We start from the raw sequence: 21,061 nt of genomic DNA on the forward strand, positions 1-21,061 counted from the left end.
AGGAGAGAGCGAGCTAGGGCCGCGAAAAGCTAGCTGACAGGGTCTGCTCCTTCCACCTGCGCATCCTGGACTTAGTAAGCAAGCTTTTCAGGGTCTTTCAGTCAGGAAGTGACGTGGAAATAGATGAGGATTGCGGGTTCCTCACAAGTAAGTGGTAGTAGCAAGTAACCCCAGGCCAGGTGCCCGTGGGCAGCTAGTTTTCAAACATATGCATTTTTTCCCTCCTCCACGGAGCTTAACCTCTTGAAACTCTTTCTTCCTTTTTTTCGCTCCTCGCTCCTTGAGTCGCCGAAGCCCCTCCTCCGCCCTTGTTCCTCTGGGTCTCCCCTCCCCCCGCCGGCCTCCCCCGCCCCCTCCTCTCGGCGTCCCCCTCCTCTAGCTCCGCTGCCCCCGCCCCCAGGCTCCTCTCTGTCTCCCCCTCCCGGACGCCGTCCGCGCTCTGCCGGGCCCTCCTAGTCGCCTGTTTGTGAATGAGACGCTCAGTTTCTCAATGGAGCCGCGGGGGGCTCGGGCGGACGCAGTGCGGCCGCAGCGCTGGCCTTGAGCCGGGAGGGGGGCGCGTTTCCCTCGCTCCCTCCCTCCTTCCCGTCACCGCGGCTTTTGAGGAACGGGGCTGAGAGGCTGCAGCGCAGGTCGCAGGGCCCCGCATCCCCGAGGACTCCTGCAGGAGCCGGAGCGCCGCCGACGAAGCTGGACGCCGAGGAGGCCGGCGGCCTTCCGAAAATTTCCCCCGCGGCCCTTCGTTCTGGGCTTAGAAAGTTCTCGATTTCACGTTTCCTTTTTTTAATCCCGATTAGCTCTTCGCCTGCACTATTTTTTTTTTTTTTTCCGGGAGAGGTGGGGGAGTGTGAGGAACGGAACGAAGAAAATAAAAAAGGATTTCCGCCCAGAAGAGAGCGACAGTTCTGAGAGCTTTTTCTTAAGGAAACAGAAGCGGCGTTTGCGGCCGCTGCGGGCGCCGGGCCCCGCCGGCCTAGCTATGCGCGAGCCGGCCCCGGGCTGCTGAGGCGCGGGCACGCGGAAGCGGAGGCCCACCGCACCGGGCTCCCCGCGCTCCCGGGCGACTTCTGTCCGCCGGGCGGGGGCGGCGGCGGCGGCGGCGGTGGCGGGATGGAGCCCACGACCGCGCCCCAGCCCGACATGGCGCCGGAGCTGACCCCGGAGGAGGAGCAGGTAAGCGGGGCTGCGGCCGCGGCGGTGGGTGTGTCCGGACACCTCAGGCCTAGCCCGGCTGTGCTCTTCGCGGCCGGGGGTCCGCGGTGGCCTCCAACCCCCCGCCCCCGGCGGCCGCGCCCCAGGCCGTCAACCCCCGAAGCCGGGGGCGCTGCTGGTCGCTGCTCCCGCTCCCGGCCTCTTCTGTCTGCTGCTTACCGGTCGCATATTGCCCCCTCCCCTTATTCCGGTGATGATTAAAGTTTCCCGAATTGGGGGCCTCCCTTTACCTCTGCCAACATCTCCCCGCCCCCGACGTTTGCAGAACACCTACTTTGCCTCCGGCCCTGCCACCCCTGTACGTGTTTTGCTTCATTCCGTGAGGGTTTGTGGTTTTTTTAAGGCAGGAAGAGCCCCACTTTGGGGGCTGGATTCCTGCGGGGACTGTCTCCCCTCCCCAGGACAGTGATAGGCACTGGGTCCATAGACGCCCTAGATTTTCAGACGAGCCCTTCGGGCCTCTTAGAGGGCTGTGGCCTACTTGGACAGATTCTGGAAGATCCAGGCCTTCTCAGGCTCCCGAAGTCCCTAGCCTTGACCGCCCTATTTAGCTCTCTGCCGCTGGGCGCATCCCCTCACCCCCACTTCCCTCCCCGCATCTCATCTCACTGTCTCCATCTTTCTGAAGCCTACATTGGGCTCCATTGTCCCTTAAAGCTTAAGACTTTAAGTTCCCAGAAGGAAGTGGTTTGTCGTGTCATTTGGGGGGCTTGGGTAAGGGAAGAGCTCAGGGCCTTTATAACTTTCCCTCGCCCACATTCCTGTTGGGGAGACATGGACCACTCCTTCTGAGGATGGTAGGAAAGTCTTGCTAGCTGAGATTGGAACCCTAAAGTCTTTTCGCTGTCTCTTCCTTGGCACTGCCCACACCCATGCTCAAATAAATATAGCCATGGTCTGATTTGTTTAAAAACAAAACAAACAATCAAAAAACCCCTAAAATAAGAAAAAGGTGAACTATGCTGGTAACCCATTTCAAGCTTGCCAGCCCTTGCTCCCAAGGACCACATTTGGTAGTACAGTGTCTAGTGTGGAAACAGTCTGGTTTTACAAACTAATATTGGTTAATGGGCTTAAGACCTGATTTTTAAAAAGCCCTTGACTTTTCTCCTCATTTGTGGAGATGACATTTTTCATATTTGGCTTCAGACCACAGTCTTTTCTTTTGACGCCTAGAGATAAAATCAGCATGGGGAAAAAAAAATCTGCTGCTCTGTATAAGCGGTAGTAATATCCTGGTAACTGAAATTAATGTTAATAAAATGCTAGTCAGGGCCTAGTGCAAGCAGGTGGCCAAGGAGTCCACCTTGCCAAAATTAGGGAAATACTATCGGTACTTCAGCACTAAGGTGTGGTGGTGTTCAGTTGATTTTAAAGGGGCAAAACTCTTTCACTTCTTTTCCTAGGGCTAGTCAGATTTGAAGTTTTTATGTTTCTAAGACTTGAGGGCATCAGTATTCCACTATGAAAATGCCATTTGGGTGTGAATTAAAAAATTAAAACTGAGAAAAGTAAATATTAAAGTATTCATAGTATTGATAAAGTATTAGCTTTACTCTGTATATGTATATGTGTATATATATATACAACTGTGTTTAGTAAAAATGTTTTACATCGAATGAATATGATGGGAATTAACAAGGACTGGATGGAAATAGTAAAATATATGTATATTAAGATCAAGAAGTTATGTGGGTTTTTTTTAACCATATGTTTTCCTACAAAATACCAAGTTTTCTACAGGCACTTCAAAATGTTGAAACACAAACATAAAAGCATAATTCCAATTGTGGTAATGCCTGATAAAATTTCACATTTTAGTTTAATATCACATGAAAGTACTCTTAACTGTTAAGATTTCTTTAAAATATCTAAATTAAACAGCAGCAAATGCATGTTAGTCTTATCAAAGTAGTTGTCATGGGAAATGACATATTCATTCTATAATGCTGCCTCACTGTTCAAACCAGTTTTAAAACTCATTTGGAGTTGATTTCAAAACTTGTGGCAGAATCTTTGAAATATCTTCAGTGTTGGAAAAATCTTGTAGATTTGAGTCAGTTTGATTTTTGGAAATAGAAAAAAATCTTTTGGAATCCTATTTCATGGGTAAAGTAGGGGATCAAACTGGATAACACAGTTTCAGACCCTTTGTGGGGTGTGTAAACTGCTTTAAAGATGTTTCTTCAGCAGATCGCTCTCAAATGGTACCTCTTTCTACACAGTCATGCAAATCATAAGCCCAAAAGTTTTCTTGGATACTTTGTTCTCCCTCAGCCCCTGTGTATTATACATCATCAGGTTTTCCTGAATATCTCCTGAATTCTTTGACTTCTTCCATCACCACCACCACCATTATCATCACCCTAGTTCAAGCTACTGTCATATCCTGACAGAATTTTTGTTTCCTACTTGATCCATCTGCATTCCTGCAAATCTGATTGCATCTTCCCTTTAGCCTACCTGCCGCCAAAATAAACATTCATAAAACCCTCAGTGGCTTTTCATCGCTCTTGGGATTGACAGCTCTTGAATGATTGTTACAGCTTTTGAATATGGTCTACAATGCCTCAGCCCTTGTGTGGTTTAGATCCCTAGCTAATTCTCACACTTCATCTTGCTCCAGGCACACTGGCCTTTTGGTCCTGCATTCTTGCCTGTTTCCTTCTGTTACAGGGTCTTTGCACAAGTTGCTTTCCTCTGTCTGGAAATACCCTCCACTGGTAACTCCCTCTTCATCCTTCAGCTCTCAGCTTTCACTTCCTCGGGAAGGCCTTCCTTGATCTCCCCAGTTAGGTTAGATCTGCTGCTGGCTCTCAGAGTACCATGTACTGTCCTTTATATCACTTATCACAAGTTTACACTATTTGTATGATTGTATGACTGGAAGCTCCGTGAGGCTTGGAACTGTGTCTGCATTTGCTCACCATCATACGCACATTGCCGATCATAATGACTGGCACTCAATGGACGTTCGGGAAATACTTGTGGGATGAAGAGTAGTTCTATATGTGATTTGTACATAGACAGTGTCGTCTCCTTTCAGAGTGGCTTATAAAAATAAGGACGGGGGCTTCCCTGGTGGCGCAGTGGTTAAGAATCCGCCTGCCAATGCAGGGGACACGGGTTTGAGCCCTGGTCCGGGAAGATCCCACATGCCGCGGAGCAACTAAGCCCGTGTGCCACAGCTACTGAGTCTGCACTCTATAGCCCATGAGCCTGTGTGCTACAACTACTGAAGCCCGCGCGCCTAGAGCCTGTGCTCCGCAACAAGAGAAGCCACTGCAATGAGAAGCCCGCGCACCACAACAAAGAGTAGCCCTTGCTCGCCGCAACTAGAGAAAGCCCGCACGCAGCAATGAAGACCCAATGCAGCCAAAAATAAATAAATAAAATAATTAATTAAAAAAATAAGGATGTTTATTTTTATATATGTTTTGAAGGTCATCATTATTACTTCATAGTTTCATTTCCTATCTAATCATGTGTTGAACTGATATTATACCAAGTCCTTTGTACTTATGATGTTTCTTGCCTTTATTTTTTCAGTTCTCAATATTATAAAGCCTACAGTTGAGGTACAAGAAAAAAGTATGCTTTGCCTTTAAGAAGTTTACATGAATAACAACAGAGTAATAATAGTAATTGTTTCCTGTGCTCCTGCTTTGAATCAGGCTCTGTGCTGGGCATTTCACATACAGTTAATCCTCATAAGATTGGAATAATTATCTCATTTTGCAAACGAGAAAACTCAGACTGAGAGAAGGAAATTGCCCAAGTTCACATAGCTAGCAAGTGATGGAGCCAAGATTTCCACCCAGCTCTAGGTTATTCTGCCTCCACTGCAAATGTTCCCTCTATTACACTAACTACCTTACATCTCATGAAGCAATTAAACAGTTTAATAAGATGCCTACATGGGTGTATGATAACTAATTTTGTGGGTTTTGGTATTGATATGTGTGTTTGATTTTGATGATGCTTTTTTAAAAAATAAATTTATTTATTTATGGCTGCGTTGGGTCTTCGTTGCTGTGCAGGTTTCTCATTGCAGTGGCTTCTCTCATTGCAGAGCATGGGCTCTAGGCACGCAGGCTTGAGTAGTTGTGGCTCGTGGGCTCTAAAGCGCAGGCTCAGTAGTTGTGGCGCACGGACTTAGTTGCTCCGCGGCATGTGGGATCTTCCCAGACCAGGGCTCGAATCTGTGTCCCCTGCATTGGCAGGCATATTCTTAACCACTGCACCACCAGGGAAGTCCTGATGATGATGCTTAAAATATAATTTAAAAAATGCAGACAGGAAAAAATTTGGAAAACCTTTGCTCAGACCTGTTTATTGCTAGCAGAAACATATTGTACAGCCTGTGCAAGAAATTATGATGGAAATTACTCTTGGAAAAAATTTGTTCCTTAAGATAGAGTTGGCAACTCTCTGTTTTGAGGTGTGGTCACAATAAAAATTTATTTTTTAAAATGTGTCCTTTTTCTTTTGTATAAGAGAAATAACTATTCTTAGAGCCAAATATGAAGAATATTATTTCTCCAAACTGTAAAAACCAAGGTGTTTTTGTGTCAGGAATACATTCTTTTTTTGATATCTTTATGTGTGAATATAAAAGCCTTTCTTAATAGGTTGGCAAAATTGTAAATTTGCAAGTGTGAAGGGTAATTTCTACATTTCAGTACTCATCTTCATTCTTATTATGTTATTGTCTTAATTTTATTTTTCCAAAGCATATACTCACATTTGTAAATTGACCTGAAGTTGGTAATTTTATTAAATTTGCTAAATTATAATTAACTTGACCACCAGGGATAGTTAAGGGTGTCTTATTCATCTGTTCTATGTCCAAGTAACCTACAGAAAGTGGGGCACCTTGGGTTACGTCTATTTGGGGTAAGTTGTGAGGAGAACACCCTCTTTGCAATAAACCATAACAGAAAGACTTTTAGCTAGGATTATAAGGCTATTTGATGGAATATCTAAGGAATTATAGCCTTTGAGGGTCTTTTGGGTTTTCATGGATTTCCCAGTAATGACCGATAGGACAGAATAGTAGAGTAGTTTTCTAAAGTAGTTATGCTTTTATTCATATTTTCATTTTAGATGGTCTTAATATCTTACATAGTATTTCTATCACATTAAAAATAATTCATGAGTTTTTAAAAGTTGTTGTAACAAATAATCTACTAGTATTGATTTTCAAAGCCTCCAAAGAAAATTTTTATTTTAGAGTTCATGTTGTGTAGAGCTTATAGCATTGTTGTAAAGATTAATAAGCTAGTGCACATAGATAGTAATGCATTACATAGTAAGCACTCAGTTAAGTTAGCCATTATCATGATATTCTCTGTCTTTGAATAGTGAAAGATTTTAGAGCCAAGTTAGCATAAACCAATCCCAAGGGGGGAAAATATTCATTCATGCTGGGGACCATCGCTTAGCATGGATTTTTATGAATGCCAGAAAATAGTTATCTTGCAACTTCATAGTATAGTTTTCAAAAACCTATTCTAATTCTGTGCCGTGGTTTGTGTTCTTATAACGGGATTTTCTAAAGTTAAAAATTTAACTGCCTTGCAGTGGATTTCAGAGATTTTTGGAATTTTTCCCAAGGGCAGGGGTTTTGTCCTGGTTCTTGTGGCCAAGAACTTCCCTTTTCCCACAGCCTCACATGTCCTGTGCTAAATGTCATCTGTCCCCCTGGAAGTAACCATACGTCAGGGACCAAATGATTCATAATGTTGAGGCCTTCCACAGAGGGGAAGGAGAGGAGGGATAGATGAAGAAGACTCATTCTTATCGTTATTGCCGGTGACTAAAGATATTGTAATTAGCAATTAGGTGAAATCTCATTTGGATGTGAGAATTTTATTCTCTTAAAACTTCTGAACATATCAAGGGTCTTGGGCTTTAGGTGTGAATGTTAAAGAGACCTGGAGGTTTTCTCCAAGGAACCTGACCTCTAATACTTACTAATGAATTGAAAAGTAAGACAGACATCTAAAAAGGAGCTGAACTGTTTTACAGAGGTAAAAGTTAAAACTCATTGTAGATCAGTACATCTGAGTCTCATTTTATGACTTGTATACCTTTTTTGTGTTGGAAAAGACATAGTAATGTTGGAATACTCCAACTTTGATTTCTACATATTAAGACCCATTTTATAGCAGAATGGCTGGTCCACTGCAGTGTCAAGGTTAGATGCCATAACCCCTAACTCTGGTTATTTGTTCAGATACTTGGAAGTTCAGTGCAATTTCAGGCATTTCACACCAGTTTTATCATTCTGCCTTGATGTCTCAGACAATTAGGGGTACTTTCTTTTTCCAAATCAATCACTATCCTCCCCCACCACCCCACCGTGTGCCTCCACACAAGAGATCCTTGGTTGGCCTTTCTGGACACTGGAATAGTCACTGTTTTTGTTTTTGTTTTTTTTATGAAATTTAAAAAAATTTTTTTTTAGTTTATTTTTCGCTGCGTCGGGTCTTTATTGCTGCGCGTGGGCTTTCTCTAGTTGTGGCGAGCGGGGGCCACTCTTCGTTGCGGTGTGCGGGCCTCGTTGCGGTGTGTGGGCTTCTCTTGTTGCAGAGCACGGGCTCTAGGCACCGGGCTTCAGTAGTTGCAGCAGGTAGGCTCAGTAGTTGTGGCTTGCGGGCTCTGGAGCGCAGGCTCAGTAGTTGTGGCGAACAGGCCTAGTTGCTCCACAGCACGTGGGATCTTTCCGGACCAGGAATCGAATCCACGTCCCCTGCATTGTCAGGTAGATTCTTAACCACTGCGCCACCAGGGAAGTCCCCTAATCACTGTTTTCTATTCCTCTTCCTCTGGAGTAGAGGCAGATATTCCTAGAACAGGTAGTTTAGCCTGCACTGTTTAGTGCTGAAGGGCCTGTACTTACTGGAATGAGCACTTTCATATATGATTTTGAAAAGGCTCATTAGAACCTAACTGAGATGGCCTGGGGTTGCGGGCTGGGAGTGGGAGGCTGGGAAGCTTCAGAGCGCATGGGAAGAGTTGTTTGTTTATTAAGGATTGGTTATCTCTTAGGTCTAGACTATAAAATGGTGAAACCAAAACGGTGGATTAGAGGTGACTTTTTCTTTAATTTCTGCTTCTGAGGAAAGTATTCCATTTTTTCTCTGGGAAAGACAGTTTCTGTTATATGTACTGGTTTCCTCTGGAATACCAAATCCATTCAAAACACACACGCACACTTCTTGTCTTTTTATCCAGCATGGGTGGCACAGATCTGACTAGCCTAATAGAATTATTATGAAACCAGAATTTATTCTCAGAATTGATGGGTAGATTCTAAAGAGAGCCATCCATGACTTTAGTACTGAAGTGTTTGGGGACATTAATCCATTAATTACTTTTTCATTGCTTGAACAACTGGCTAATCTTTACCTTTGCATTTGCTTTTCTATACCTCATTATTACACGATAGACATCATTATTAAAATCAGTCTTTTTAAAAATAGGTTTTTTATATTCTCTATAATGACCATATGTTTCTTTTATAATTAAAACGAATAACTTTTTGTAGAAAGTGCTGCATGCTCTATACAGGTTTAGTATTATACTATTAACTGGTGAGATCACAGTATTTAAGATTAATGCAAATCGGGCCTTTTTCTAAACAGAGCTATTTACAAGTGAAATCTGGGCCTTTGGGGAGATGATGGCAATAAGTCTTAGGTAAACTTCAGGAATCCCCGGCTTGCTTTGTGGCTCCAGGCATTTTAATTAATATTTTTGAGTCTGTTTTGTCTTCTTTCCTTAAGGAGCTTTTAGGAGACCTGCTGAATTTAAGTAAAATCCCTTATGGTTACAAAATGCTCAGTAGATATCTGCGATAATAGTATTCTTGCCCTCTATGCTACAGGAGACAATTTTTTTCAGATAAGAATAGGAGGAAAAATTAAGAATCCTACTTTGTAGCAGTGAAATAGAAGATTTCTAGGTAGTCTAAGACTTCTGACAGTTGCCATGCATGAATACTGTATCTAGAAGGTGGTAGTGAGGCTACCTGTGCTCATTTTTTTGTTTGTTTTAAATTTTATTTATTTATTTATTTTTGGCTGTGTTGGGTCCTCGTTGTGGAACACAGGCTTCTCATTGCAGTGGCTTCTCTTGTTGCGGAGCACGGGCTCTAGGCGCGTGGGCTTCAGTAGTTGTGTCACGCAGGCTCAGTAGTTGTGGCTCGCGGGCTCTAGAGCACAGGCTCAGTAGTTGTGACACACCGGCTTAGTTGCTCTGCGGCATGTGGGATCTTCCCGGACCAGGGCTCAAACCCATTTTCCCTGCATTGGCAGGCGGATTCTTAACCCCTGGGCCACCAGGGAAGTCCCTACCTGTGCTCATTTTATGCTGTTAACACTTAATGAACTATCCATTGGTTCATTTGTTTATTTATTCTTCTAGGTTATAGATTTCTTCTTTAGGTGCACTGATTATCATCTTTTTTTTTTCAGATGAAACTTCAAATGGTCATCTGATGATCTAAAAATGACTCATATTTAGAGTGCAAAGAGTGACAGTTTATATCCTCTTCCATATCTTATTTGAACAGCCTTTGTGAAAAAAATTCTCATTCCACTGTTTATCTCAGTGGTTCTCAACCAGGGTGATTTTAAAACACACCCCACCCAACAGTTGTCAATGACTAGAGATACATTTGATTGTCACAGTTGGGGGGTGCTACTGGGATCTAGTGGGTAGAGGCCAATAATGCTGCCAAATATCTTATAATGGTGGGCATACAGCCTACCACAACCAAACGTTAACTGGCCCAAAATGTCAACAGTGCCAAGATTGAAAAACCCTAGTTTATAACTGAAGAATTTTGTAGTTCTTAGGGACAGAGTTACAAATTCTTACTTTTTTATTCAAGGTAAGTCTTTGGTTCACACATTAACTATTCAAATTCTGTGTCCTCAAATACTGGTTTCTGCAATTGACTTCACATACTGAGAAACTCCAGTCTAAAACGTAATTATTTTGCAGCATAACCATCACAGAAGATAAAATGAGACATTTCCACAGCCTTTGCAGGGGTTTTCAGAGATGGGGAGATTTTGTATGACAAGCAGAACACTACTGAGTCCTGCCATGGAAGGATGATAATGGGAATTGTAATTTTTGCTTTCCCTTCCAAATATTTCTGTGTTGCTACCAAGTGTCTCTGTTCCTCCAGTGAGTGAGGTGATTATTATGTGTCAATCTCTTTTCCTTTTCATGTTAATGTCTACTAAGAGGAAGGTTTAACAGATCATAAACAGAAATACAATTTGTTCATTCAGCAGGCATTTACTGTCTGTTGCTGTGTGCTATGTTCTTGTTCAGCATGGATTGAGGGCTCTCTGTCCTTAAGGAATTGCCCTCCAGTTCTCTGTAGGAAGTTCTTGAATTGTGGGGTACCCACCAAGGAGGAGGACCCACCAAGTGAGGGCAGGGACTCAATCTTATACATTCTTAGTGTACATTGTGAGAGTTCAAAATATGTTGCTGAAGAATGAGTGAAACTGTATACACTGAAATTATTTATTCCTCACACACCCATGAAGTATTATTTTGTTTAGGATGATTATCTTCCTGACATAGGAATGACGTTCAGAGGCTTTCAGTAATCCACCGAGGAGGCAACACTGGAACTCAAACTCTTCTGATTAAATGTAGTGCTCTCTCTAGTAAACTTCATCTCTCTTAACCACGTGTTTCTATGTATGACACACCTATATACATATACACCAGAAACATCTCTTTCTTGGCGTTTGTGGGTTAAAAGTTCCTGGTTTCAGCCATTCACAAGTTTCTCTACAGAGATGTGCCTAAATTGTTCCTAGCTGCTTATTGAACATTTATGAAAAATTATATGCTTTAATGGGGTCAGTGAACTTGAAGTTTCATATAGGTCTCTGGCTGTACCTCTCAGAATGTTGTAGGTCTGCTCTTTGCCTTTATAAAACCAGTCTTTAGTTTTCTATAGGTAGAGTTTAATCTTTCAGATGTTATTATCAGCATAATGGGGAAGTATATATGGTATATTTGCCTACCGGTACTTAGGATTAGACTACAGTTTTTTAAATTGTTTTGTCCATGACACCTTCAGTTTGCCCATGTTTTTGTCTGTACTTAAGCTACTACTAGATTTCCCTTCTTAACTCTCGCCAAGTATAAAAGTTGAGGATGAAAATTTTTCCCAAAAAAAGGATTTTTTTCTCCTTGTTTTTACTTTCTATACTTACAAATTTTCTCTTTCTTAGATTTGTAAAGGAAGAAAAAGAGTTACTAAGAGAGAGACCTGAAACCTTGAACATGAACATGAGGAAAAGAAAACAGATTTATTTGGGAATGGCCGTTTGTCTCATTGACTTTAGCTCTTCTGTCGCAGGAAACTCCAGAAGTGAAGAGAAAATGGTATTTCTGGCTAGGTCAGGGATATAGCTAGCAAGATTAAAATATACAGAATTTTCCAGCATACTTTTGTTTTCAAAAATAAATCTTTTTAGATTAGGATTCTGAATGTTTTAGAGAAACCATCTGACGTTTCTCGTACTGAATGCTGGTACACCATTTTGTTTATAGGAAAAACTCAGCATTGTTATGGAATTAAGTTAACAGAAACATTTTTAAAAAATTGAAAACCATCCATCTTTTTTTTTTTTTCCTTTAAGCACCCAAAGCATCATTTTCTTTCATAGTTGATATCAAGCTAGGGAAATGTTAGCTTTGGAGGTGATTTTGTGAGAAAATTAGAAGCAACTAGAAACTTGTGTTTTGAATGAAATTGCTAAGACCATTTGAACATGGAAACTAGTCAGAACCTCTAATTGTTGTCATGCTGTCCTTGCAGTGCTACAAGTAATTGTAAAAGCCCACGTCAAACTTGTGATAATGATAGTGGCTAAGCACTAACTAGGATGGCTATAATTTAAAAAAAAAGAGAGAGAGAGAAAGAAAGAAAATAACAAATGTTGGCATTGCTGGTGGGAATGTAAAATGGTACAGCCACAGTGGAAAACAGTCTGATGGTTTCTCAAAAGATTAAACATAGAACTACCATATGATGCAGCAATTTCGTTCGTAGGTATATATCCAGAAGAATTAAAAGCAGGAATTCCCTGGAGGTCCAGTGGTTAGGACTCCACACTTCCACTGTAGGGGGCACAGGTTCGATCCCTCGTCAGGGAGCTAAGATCCTGCATGCCATGTGGCACGGCCAAAAAAACAAAAAACAAAGTTACAAAAGAATTAAAAGCAGGCACTCCAATAGATACATGTACATGCATGTCATAGCAACCCAAGTGTCCAATGATAGATGAATAGCTAAGCAAAATATAGTATATACATACAATGGAATATTATTCAGCTTTAAAAAGGAATGAAATTTTGATATATGATACAATATGGATGGGCCTCAAAAACATTATGATTACTGAAGTAAGCCAGACACAGAAGACAAATGTATGATTCCACTTGTATGAGGTATCTAGATAGCCAAATTCATGGAGACAGAGAGTAGAATACCAGGGGCTGGGAGGAGATGGAAAGGAGGAGTTATTGTTTGATGGGTACACAGTTTTTGTTGAGGGTGATGGAAGAGTTTTGGGTATAGATAGTGGTGATGGTTACCCAACTTTGTGAATGCATTTAATGCCACTGAATTGTATACTTATGAATGGTAAAAATTATAAGTATTTTTTTTTTTTTTTTAAATTTAAGAGTTTTTTTTTTTTTTAATTTTTTTTAATTTATTTATTTATTTATTTATTTATTTATTTATTTATTTTTGGCTGTGTTGGGTCTTCGTTTCTGTGTGAGGGCTTTCCCTAGTTGTGGCAAGCGGCGGCCACTCTTCATCGCGCTGCGCGGGCCTCTCACTATCCCGGCTTCTCTTGTTGCAGAGCACAGGCTCCAGACGCACAGGCTCAGTAATTTGTGGCTCACGGGCCTAGTTACTCCGTGGCATGTGGGATCTTCCCAGACCAGGGCTCGAACCCATGTCCCCTGTATTAGCAGGCAGATTCTCAACCACTGCGCCACCAGGGAAGCCCTTATAAGTATTTTGTATATTTTACCACAGTAAAAAAATAATGGCTAAGCACTATTCAAAGTGCTTTACGGGTTTTAGTTCATTTAGTGAATAATGCAGCTGGTGAGTCAAAGGAAAGAGGATAGGTGTTACTTCCACTTCTCCTTTGGCTGCTGATCTTGAGCCTAGAATCTCTTACATAAGTACCATTTATTGGTTACAGGATGTATCTATGTTAATGATTTGTTAGAATGTGAATTGTCATCTGTTTGAACTCCTGAATATTTATTTCACCTGTGAGATCCAGTTGAGGTTTACTCTGTAGGAGAAAAAGGAGTTTTCTGTGTAGGACAAAGCACTGAGTGTTATGATGCAAACGAACCCATATAAGTATAGTGTCCTCATCTCCCCCCGCCCCCCCATTCCCAGTATAGTTCTGGGAATGACTTGAAATATTGTTGATCTAGAGCAGTGGTTCTCAATGTGTAGTCTCCAGACCAGCAACATGGGCATGCCCTGGGAGCTTGTTAAAAGTGCACATATTCAAGTGCATCCCAGACCTACTGAATCAGAAACTCTAGAGGTGAGGTCCAACAATATGCATTTTAACAAGTCTCCAAATGCACGTTCAAGTTTGAGAACTAGTAGTCCAGAGAATAACTAGGGTGCTGTTTTGCTTGTTGGGAAACCATCTAGAAGTGAGTTTAGATACTTAGGCTCACTTCAGAAAGGGAAGGCCTGGATTTACAAATTGTCTCTGGAACTCTAGGTATTAGAGCTAGTCTGAACTGGATGAAACCTGCAGGAATCATCTGATTCTGTACTAGAACTGTGCTGTTCCAAGGGAGAGGAACAGTAAGGCAAGGTTCTCAAAGATAGCATTTACCATGATTTCTCTGATCCAAAGAAAGAGCAGAGGGCTTCCCTGGTGGCACAGTGGTTAAGAATCCGCCTGCCAATGCAGGAGACACGGGTGTGAGCCCTGGTCCGGGAAAATCCCACATGCCGTGGAGCAGCGAAGCCCGTGCGCCACAACTACTGAGCCTGCATTCTAGAGCCCGCGAGCCACAACTAGTGAGCCCACGCGCCACAACTACTGAAGCCTGCGCGCCTAGAGCCCATGCTCCGCAACAAGAGAAGCTGCCTCTATGAGAAGCCCGTGCACCGCAATGAAGAGTAGCCCCCGCTCACTGCAACTAGAGAAAGCCTGTGCGCAGCAACGAAGACCCAACGCAGCCAAAAATAAAATAAATAAGTAAATAAATAAATAAAAACAAAGACAGAGCAGAGCCCTTGTCTACTTGAGAAATAGAAATGGAACCAGGATGTCTGCAAAACAAGGCATTGAGACACTTGATGTCCACTGCAGATGGCATTCCCTAGAGAGATGCTTGGCTTCCAAGGGAGTATTGAATGAAAGAAGACACAGGCTGTTCTGACTCAGCCAAGAAAACCTGCCAGCTTTGACAAGGCCAGTCCATAGGAAAGCTCGTGTTACTCCAATGTCAGTTGCCCTTAGAATCTGGACCTAGGAGTTACCAGATTTTACTGTCTGAGTCCTGCCTGGGAGCTGAGCCCAGTTTTGTTTAGAGTTGAAAATGGGGCACTGCAGTGAGGACAGCCAGATTGTAGGCAGCTTTTCCAGGCTTCATTCTTTGTAGGTTTGCAAATGGCCTCTGAGATACAGTAAGCTGATCTACTTGTACTATTTTATGAGCATGAATAGGTTTGTCCTTTAGTTTATCTGAGAGGCCTCCTTGGATTTGGAAGTATTGATGCAGTGAGTTTGAGATAGCTGAGGTCTGAAATGACTGACGTTGCCTAATTGCAATCTCCCAGCCAGCTGTATGCCTTTGAGGCAGTAATGAAGCTCTAGGTCATGGTCCCAGTTTCCTGAATGTGTGACACTCAGGATTCGGTCACCTGAGGCATAAGTTGGGCTTGGCCTCAGGAAGAAAACAGGAGGGCCAGTTAAATTTGGGGTCGATTAGCAACAGCATGTCTAATCTGCAGGCCAGGGCCAGATTAGCCTCTGGTCTGACGTGCTGAATCCTAAAGTGTTGGACTAGAAGTCCTCAAGTCACTCCTGTCAGATCCATTTGACACTGGCAAAATTGAGCTTGATGTGTGGAGAGGGAGAGGAGAGGGGGAGGGAGGGAAAGAGGGAGATGAAGATGGAGGGGAGGAGGTATGGGGGTGGTGTGTTAGTTATTAGGGAACGGAAGCAGGTGAGAGGTAGCTTCATTGTGTGGAGTGGGAGGGAATATAAAACCAGGAAAGAAGGAACTAGCTACTGTGTTTTCAAAGCATCTCACCATTCTCATCTTTTCCTGGACTGATTCTGATTTGCCAGTGACCTTCTTAGAGTTTAGCATCAGAACTGAAGACAGTATTACAAATGAAGTCTGATAGGCCCCTTGTTTTGAGCACCATGCTTCTGTAATGTGCTCCAAATTCAAAATAATTTTTGGCAGTTTTAGTAAACTGTTGACTCATAGATTCAAGTCAGCTAAGATTCCTAAGTCTTTTCTTAGGGGCTTCTGTTAAATTTCATCTGGTGCTTCTAAAATTGATTTTCTTGCACTTATCCTTAAATATCATTTTGTTAGATTTAATGTTCATTACCATTTGTTGAGCTTTATGAGCCAAAAACTTTACAAATATTACGTTTTCTCCCCTCTTACACCAATTCTGTGGGGGTATTACTCCCATTTTAAAGGTGTAGAAATTAAGACTCAAAGAAGTAACTTGCTTGCATTCTAAGCAATAAGTGGTAGAACCTGGTATTCAAACCCATGTCTGTCTGACTCCAAAGCCTCACCTTTGAGTACCATTCTAGCCCATTGTTCTGTCCTGTTTTGATCTTTTAGATCTGTGTTCTCTTTTACAATATATTTGTTCTCTTAGTTTATCTCTCCTCTTACATTGTCATCGTGACCCAGTGCCCTTATCTAAGTCATTTATAGCAGTGGGACCAGGCCAGGGATGGATGCAGAGCAAATCAAGGGAAAGAATGTGAGCTTTAGAGTCAGACTTGGTTGTGGAATCTTGGTTGTATCATCATGAGTAGCGTGAGTTGGCAAAGTCCTTAACTTGTGTCGGCCTCCATTTCCTCATATATAAAATGGCTTAATACCTGCTGTTGGAAAGATTGAATAAAACATGGATGCAAAGTGCTTGACTCATGGCCTGGCAAGCATACTGTAGGCTCTCAATAAATATTAGTCTATTTGTCTCCCTCCTTTCAGGGAATTCCTTTAAAATCTTTTTTTTTTTTTTTTTTAATATTCTTTGGGTATGTTTGTTTATTGTTTCCCGCAGGGTATCATCTGCCCCACTGTGGCAGCACACTTGGCCATAGAAAGGAGTGGTTAAGAGAACTGTACCATAAATTTCTGTGTGATTATGAGTAAGTAGCTTAATCTCTTTCTGCCTTAGTTTCATCATATATAAAATGTACGTAATACTAGTACCTACCATAAAGAATTGTTATGAGGATTAAATAACTTAATATATGTGAAATCCTTGGAACAGTGCCTGGCAGATAGTGCTGTTTAATCTTTGCTACTGTGAATATCTGCAAATTACAGATAATAATGCCTGCTTTGTAGGGTTATTATGAGAATTAAATGAGGTAAGTAGTCAACTGCTTGACATTTTGACTGGCAAATATACATAAATTAATAGAAGGAAATCTTATTGTCCACAAAGATACCATGAAATGCTCATCAAATGCCTTGCTGAAAGTAGGTCTGGTCTGTGTTTCAGTGATTTTCAAACTTTATCATGCACAAGAATCATCTGGGGTCTTGTTAACATGCAGATTCTGATTAAACAGGTTTGTGATGGGGCCTGTGGTCTGCATTTCTGACTTCCTAGGTTGATGCCACTGCTACTGTAAAGTAAGACTGCTGAAGTAAGACTTCACTTTGAGTAGCACTGCTGTATAGTACATTCCTTTACTTTTCAGTCTAGTGTATTCTTTCTTGAAAGACTTGTTTTCAGTAAATCACTTCTGGTGATCAGTATTCCCCTTCCTAAAAGCTCAAAGCCCACTTTTTTTTGTTTGTTTTCAGTTTTTTTTTTTGGCCGCGCCAGTCAGCTTATGGGACCTTAGTTCCCCGACCAGGGATCGAACCTGGGCCCCGGCAGTGAAAGTGCTGAGCCCTAACCACTGGACCACCAGGGAATTCCTTCAAAACCCACCTTTTTAAAAAAAGAATCTATTGGCCAGGGCTAGGTGTATATGTATGTGAAAGAAAGATCAGTTGTGCAGTTTGCCAAGAATTGATGTCAAAATTGTCAGGGACTGGGAACTTTTGTAGCCCTCAGTAGATGCCCCCTCTTGAAGTTAGGACTATGTTTGCTCATCCTGAGGCTTTGACACCTTTCTTGTCTTTTAAGTTCTATAGCAGATGTTCATCAGGCTCCCATGGAGTTCCCAGGATTGTCAGGTTTTGTAGGTCTGGAGGCTTGAACTGATTTGGAATAATTAGGGGCTCTATTATTTTGAGCGTCAGCTCTTGCTTTCCACAAGGCTTGTTCTTCCCCTCTTCAGGTTGAAGGTTGTACTTTTTGATAGAGAAATGAAAGAAGTAGGAGTTGATCTAGACAGTTCTCACAAAGCTCTTTTTGTTATCTTTAGTTTACGGGCCTTGGCTCATTCTGGCCTGTGACTTTCCCAGCACTTTTCCTTTAGGTCAGAACCACCACTCTATTATTTTTTTTTACTGTGCCCTCTTCCTTTGTACATGTGTGTGTTTGTGGGAGTGCTTTTAACATCTGTACTCCTTGGAGAATGCTGTGCAACCATACTACTGGTTTCTTTAGCTTGTTCTCATTTTAAATTTGAATTGGCGAGAGGGGGGTGGGATGAACTGGGAGATTGGGATTGACATATGTACACTAATATGTATAAAATAGATAACTAATAAGAACCTGCTCTATAACACAGGGAACTCTACTCCACTTCGGTGTACAGTAGAAACTGGCACAACATTGTAAAACAACTATACCCCAATTAAAAAAAAAGCAATAGGTTATATCATATCCAATTTAAGTGTAAGGCAGATTGCTCTCACCCCCGAAAAAGAAAAAATAAATAAATTTGAATTGGTATAATTCATAATTAATTGCACAATTTATTGTCAGAATCTCGCTTCTGAGGATTTCTTTAAAAAAATACCAACTGTCTTCTCTTTAGAGTTTTAGATTATGAGATTTACTTTTGTGAAGTCTACATTTTGAAAGCAATATAAAGCACAATGGATAAAAATGTGAGCTTTCTAGAGTCAGAAAACCTGGATTCTGAGTCAGGTTCCACCAGTTTTTTTGTTTGGGGGCCTTGGGCATGTTACGTAACAGTTGGAAATCTTAGTTTTCTCAACTGTAATATGGGGATAGTGAGAGTATCCACCTCCTAGGGCCACTGAGAGGACTTGACAATCCCTGTAAAACTAAGTATCTGACTGGTGGTTAGAGCTCAATACCCAATAAATATTTTCTGTTGTTAATAGCTAATTTTGTTAACGGTCTGATGTTATTTACTGATGTGTAGTAAGGTTTACATAATGCCTTCCCAGATAGCCAGTTATTGGATCCTGTGAAGTAGGCGGGTATTACCCTTTTTTGGATGAGGAAATTATGGCGTGAAAAGTTTTGACTGCCTTGAGGGCACATAGCTGTGGCAGAACTAGGTCTTTAATACAGGATTACTGGTGCCGCATCTAGGACTTGCTCTCTTTACTGCATCCTTCTGACAGCACTCAGCTGTTGGCTATCAACCTTTTTTTTCTCTCTTTTTTTTTTCTTTTTCCTTTTTTATTGAAGTATAATTGACACACAATATTATATTATTTTCAGGGGTACAGCACAGTGATTTGACATTTATATATATTACAAAAACTGAGGAACAGCCAGATGGAAGAGATGCATAGGGCAAGGTATGTGGGAAGGGGTGCAGAACGTCCATGTCCTCTCCAGGCCCAGGTGTGCCACTCTCCCCAAATCTCTGTGTGTTCAGCAACCCAGAAGCTCCTTGGTTATCACACTTTCAAAGATTACATGGTTACTTTCTCTTTGAGACCCTTTCAGTTTTTCAACTAGTTTATCTTCTTGGTCTGGATTAAGCCCAGTATAGTAGTTCCCCCATCCTTTTATTTTTTTTAGATTTATTATTTATTTATTTATTTACTTATTTAATTTATTTTTGACTGCATCAGGTCTTAGTTGGGGCATGCAGGATCTTCGTTGAGGCATGCAGGGTTTTTCGTTATGGTGCGTGGGCTTCTCTCTAGTTGTGGCATGCAGGTTTTCTCTTCTCTAGTTGTGGTGTGCAAGCTCCAGGGCACGTGGGCTCTGTAGTTGTGGCGTGGGTTCCAGAGCGCGTGGGCTCTGTAGTTTGCGGCATGTGGGCTCTCTAGTTGAGGCGCGCGAGCTCAGTATTTGTGGTGTGCGGGCTTTAGTTGCCCTGCGGCATGTGGGATCTTAGTTCCCTGACCAGGGATCGAACCCGCATCCCCCTCATTGTAAGGTGGATTCTTTACCACTGGACCACCAGGAAAGTCCCCCCTCATCCTTTTAGAATGAAACTGTCAGCAAGATTTTATCAGATTTTCAATCCCTACCCCGTTTTAAAATAAATTTGATATCCAACTAATGATGAGGTGCCTGAAGTTTCCTATCTCTAACATCATCATTACCAGGCCAATTTGGGGATCTGAACCAAGAAACTAATCTATATTCTCCATTATTGAGCAGGCTGAAGGGTACTCCAGCAGCTGTATCATGTCCATTACTCTCTTTTATCCTCATTCAGAAATCCTTTAGTGTGGTTTATGGATTTCTACTGGGAATATCATTTTGAGACACACTGCCATCCCACTTCCCCCTTTAAGATTTGAATGAGATTTGCCCATCATTGGCATACTGCATTCACAAATTCATTAAACTCAGATTTTCGTGGATAGGGACCATGTCTTACTTATTTCATAAAATTCATAAACTTTAACTGATTTTGGATATCTCTATTATAGATGTCTTTTTTTAAAAAATAATAAACTTCCTTTATTCCTTTGCTTTTTCTCTTTCCTTCAGTCCTTTTTATTTTATCTTATTTATTTATTTTTTGGCTGCGCTGTGTGGCTTGCAGGATCTTAGTTCCCCAACCAGGGATCGAACCCGTCTGTGCCCCCTGCCATGGAAGTGCAGAGACCTAACCACTGGACCACCAGGGAATTCCATAGATGTCTTCAGTTAAGATATTGGCAACTTAATTTTCGGATATTGTCTTTTGTGGCTTAATAGTTACCTCTCCCATTGCTTTTCTTATGTTGTTCCTGATGTTCTTTCCCAGTTTTATCCGGGAATTTTTCTCTCTTTATTTTCAATTTTAAGCTCTCATAATCAGATTGGCGAGTATTCAGACAAACATGTTCTTCCTACTCCCTGTCAACAGCACTCTTTTAGCAGGCTGAGAGCCCATCATCATTCATATATTTACTCATCAGAATGGCGCCGTGTGCTGCGCGTGGTGCTGAGTATGCGTTTGTGAGCATGGAAGACTTGACCCTTGCACCTCCCTAAACTTATAGGCTAATGGGAGCAGGTAGACAATAACATAAGCTTTTATAACACTGTGTGCCTGGGTGGAAGACAGTAAAAACTTCCAGATGAAGAAGTGGGTTTTAGACTGACATCTAAAGGGCGAATAGGAGTAAGCCAAGGTTGGGAGGAAGGGAAGGAGAAGAATGTTCCAGCAGGATCTGGAAGGTCAACTCCAATTTATTGACAGTCATAAACATTCCTCCT

General features: G+C 41.9%; 1 protein-coding gene across 1 annotated transcript in view; it reads left to right on the forward strand.

The window, feature by feature from the left end:
• Positions 1 to 447: 447 nt before the first annotated feature.
• PTPN9 (protein tyrosine phosphatase non-receptor type 9) overlaps positions 448 to 21,061 on the forward strand; it is an 82,137-nt gene continuing 61,523 nt past the window's right edge. Inside the window, exon 1 of the mRNA XM_057542635.1 lies at positions 448 to 1,173. Coding sequence (XP_057398618.1) covers positions 1,111 to 1,173 — 63 coding nt within the window. The 5' untranslated portion in view covers positions 448 to 1,110. The remainder of the gene's footprint in view (positions 1,174 to 21,061) is intronic.

The sequence above is a fragment of the Balaenoptera acutorostrata genome, chromosome 3 (assembly GCF_949987535.1).
Source record: "Balaenoptera acutorostrata chromosome 3, mBalAcu1.1, whole genome shotgun sequence".
Lineage (NCBI taxonomy): Eukaryota > Metazoa > Chordata > Mammalia > Artiodactyla > Balaenopteridae > Balaenoptera > Balaenoptera acutorostrata.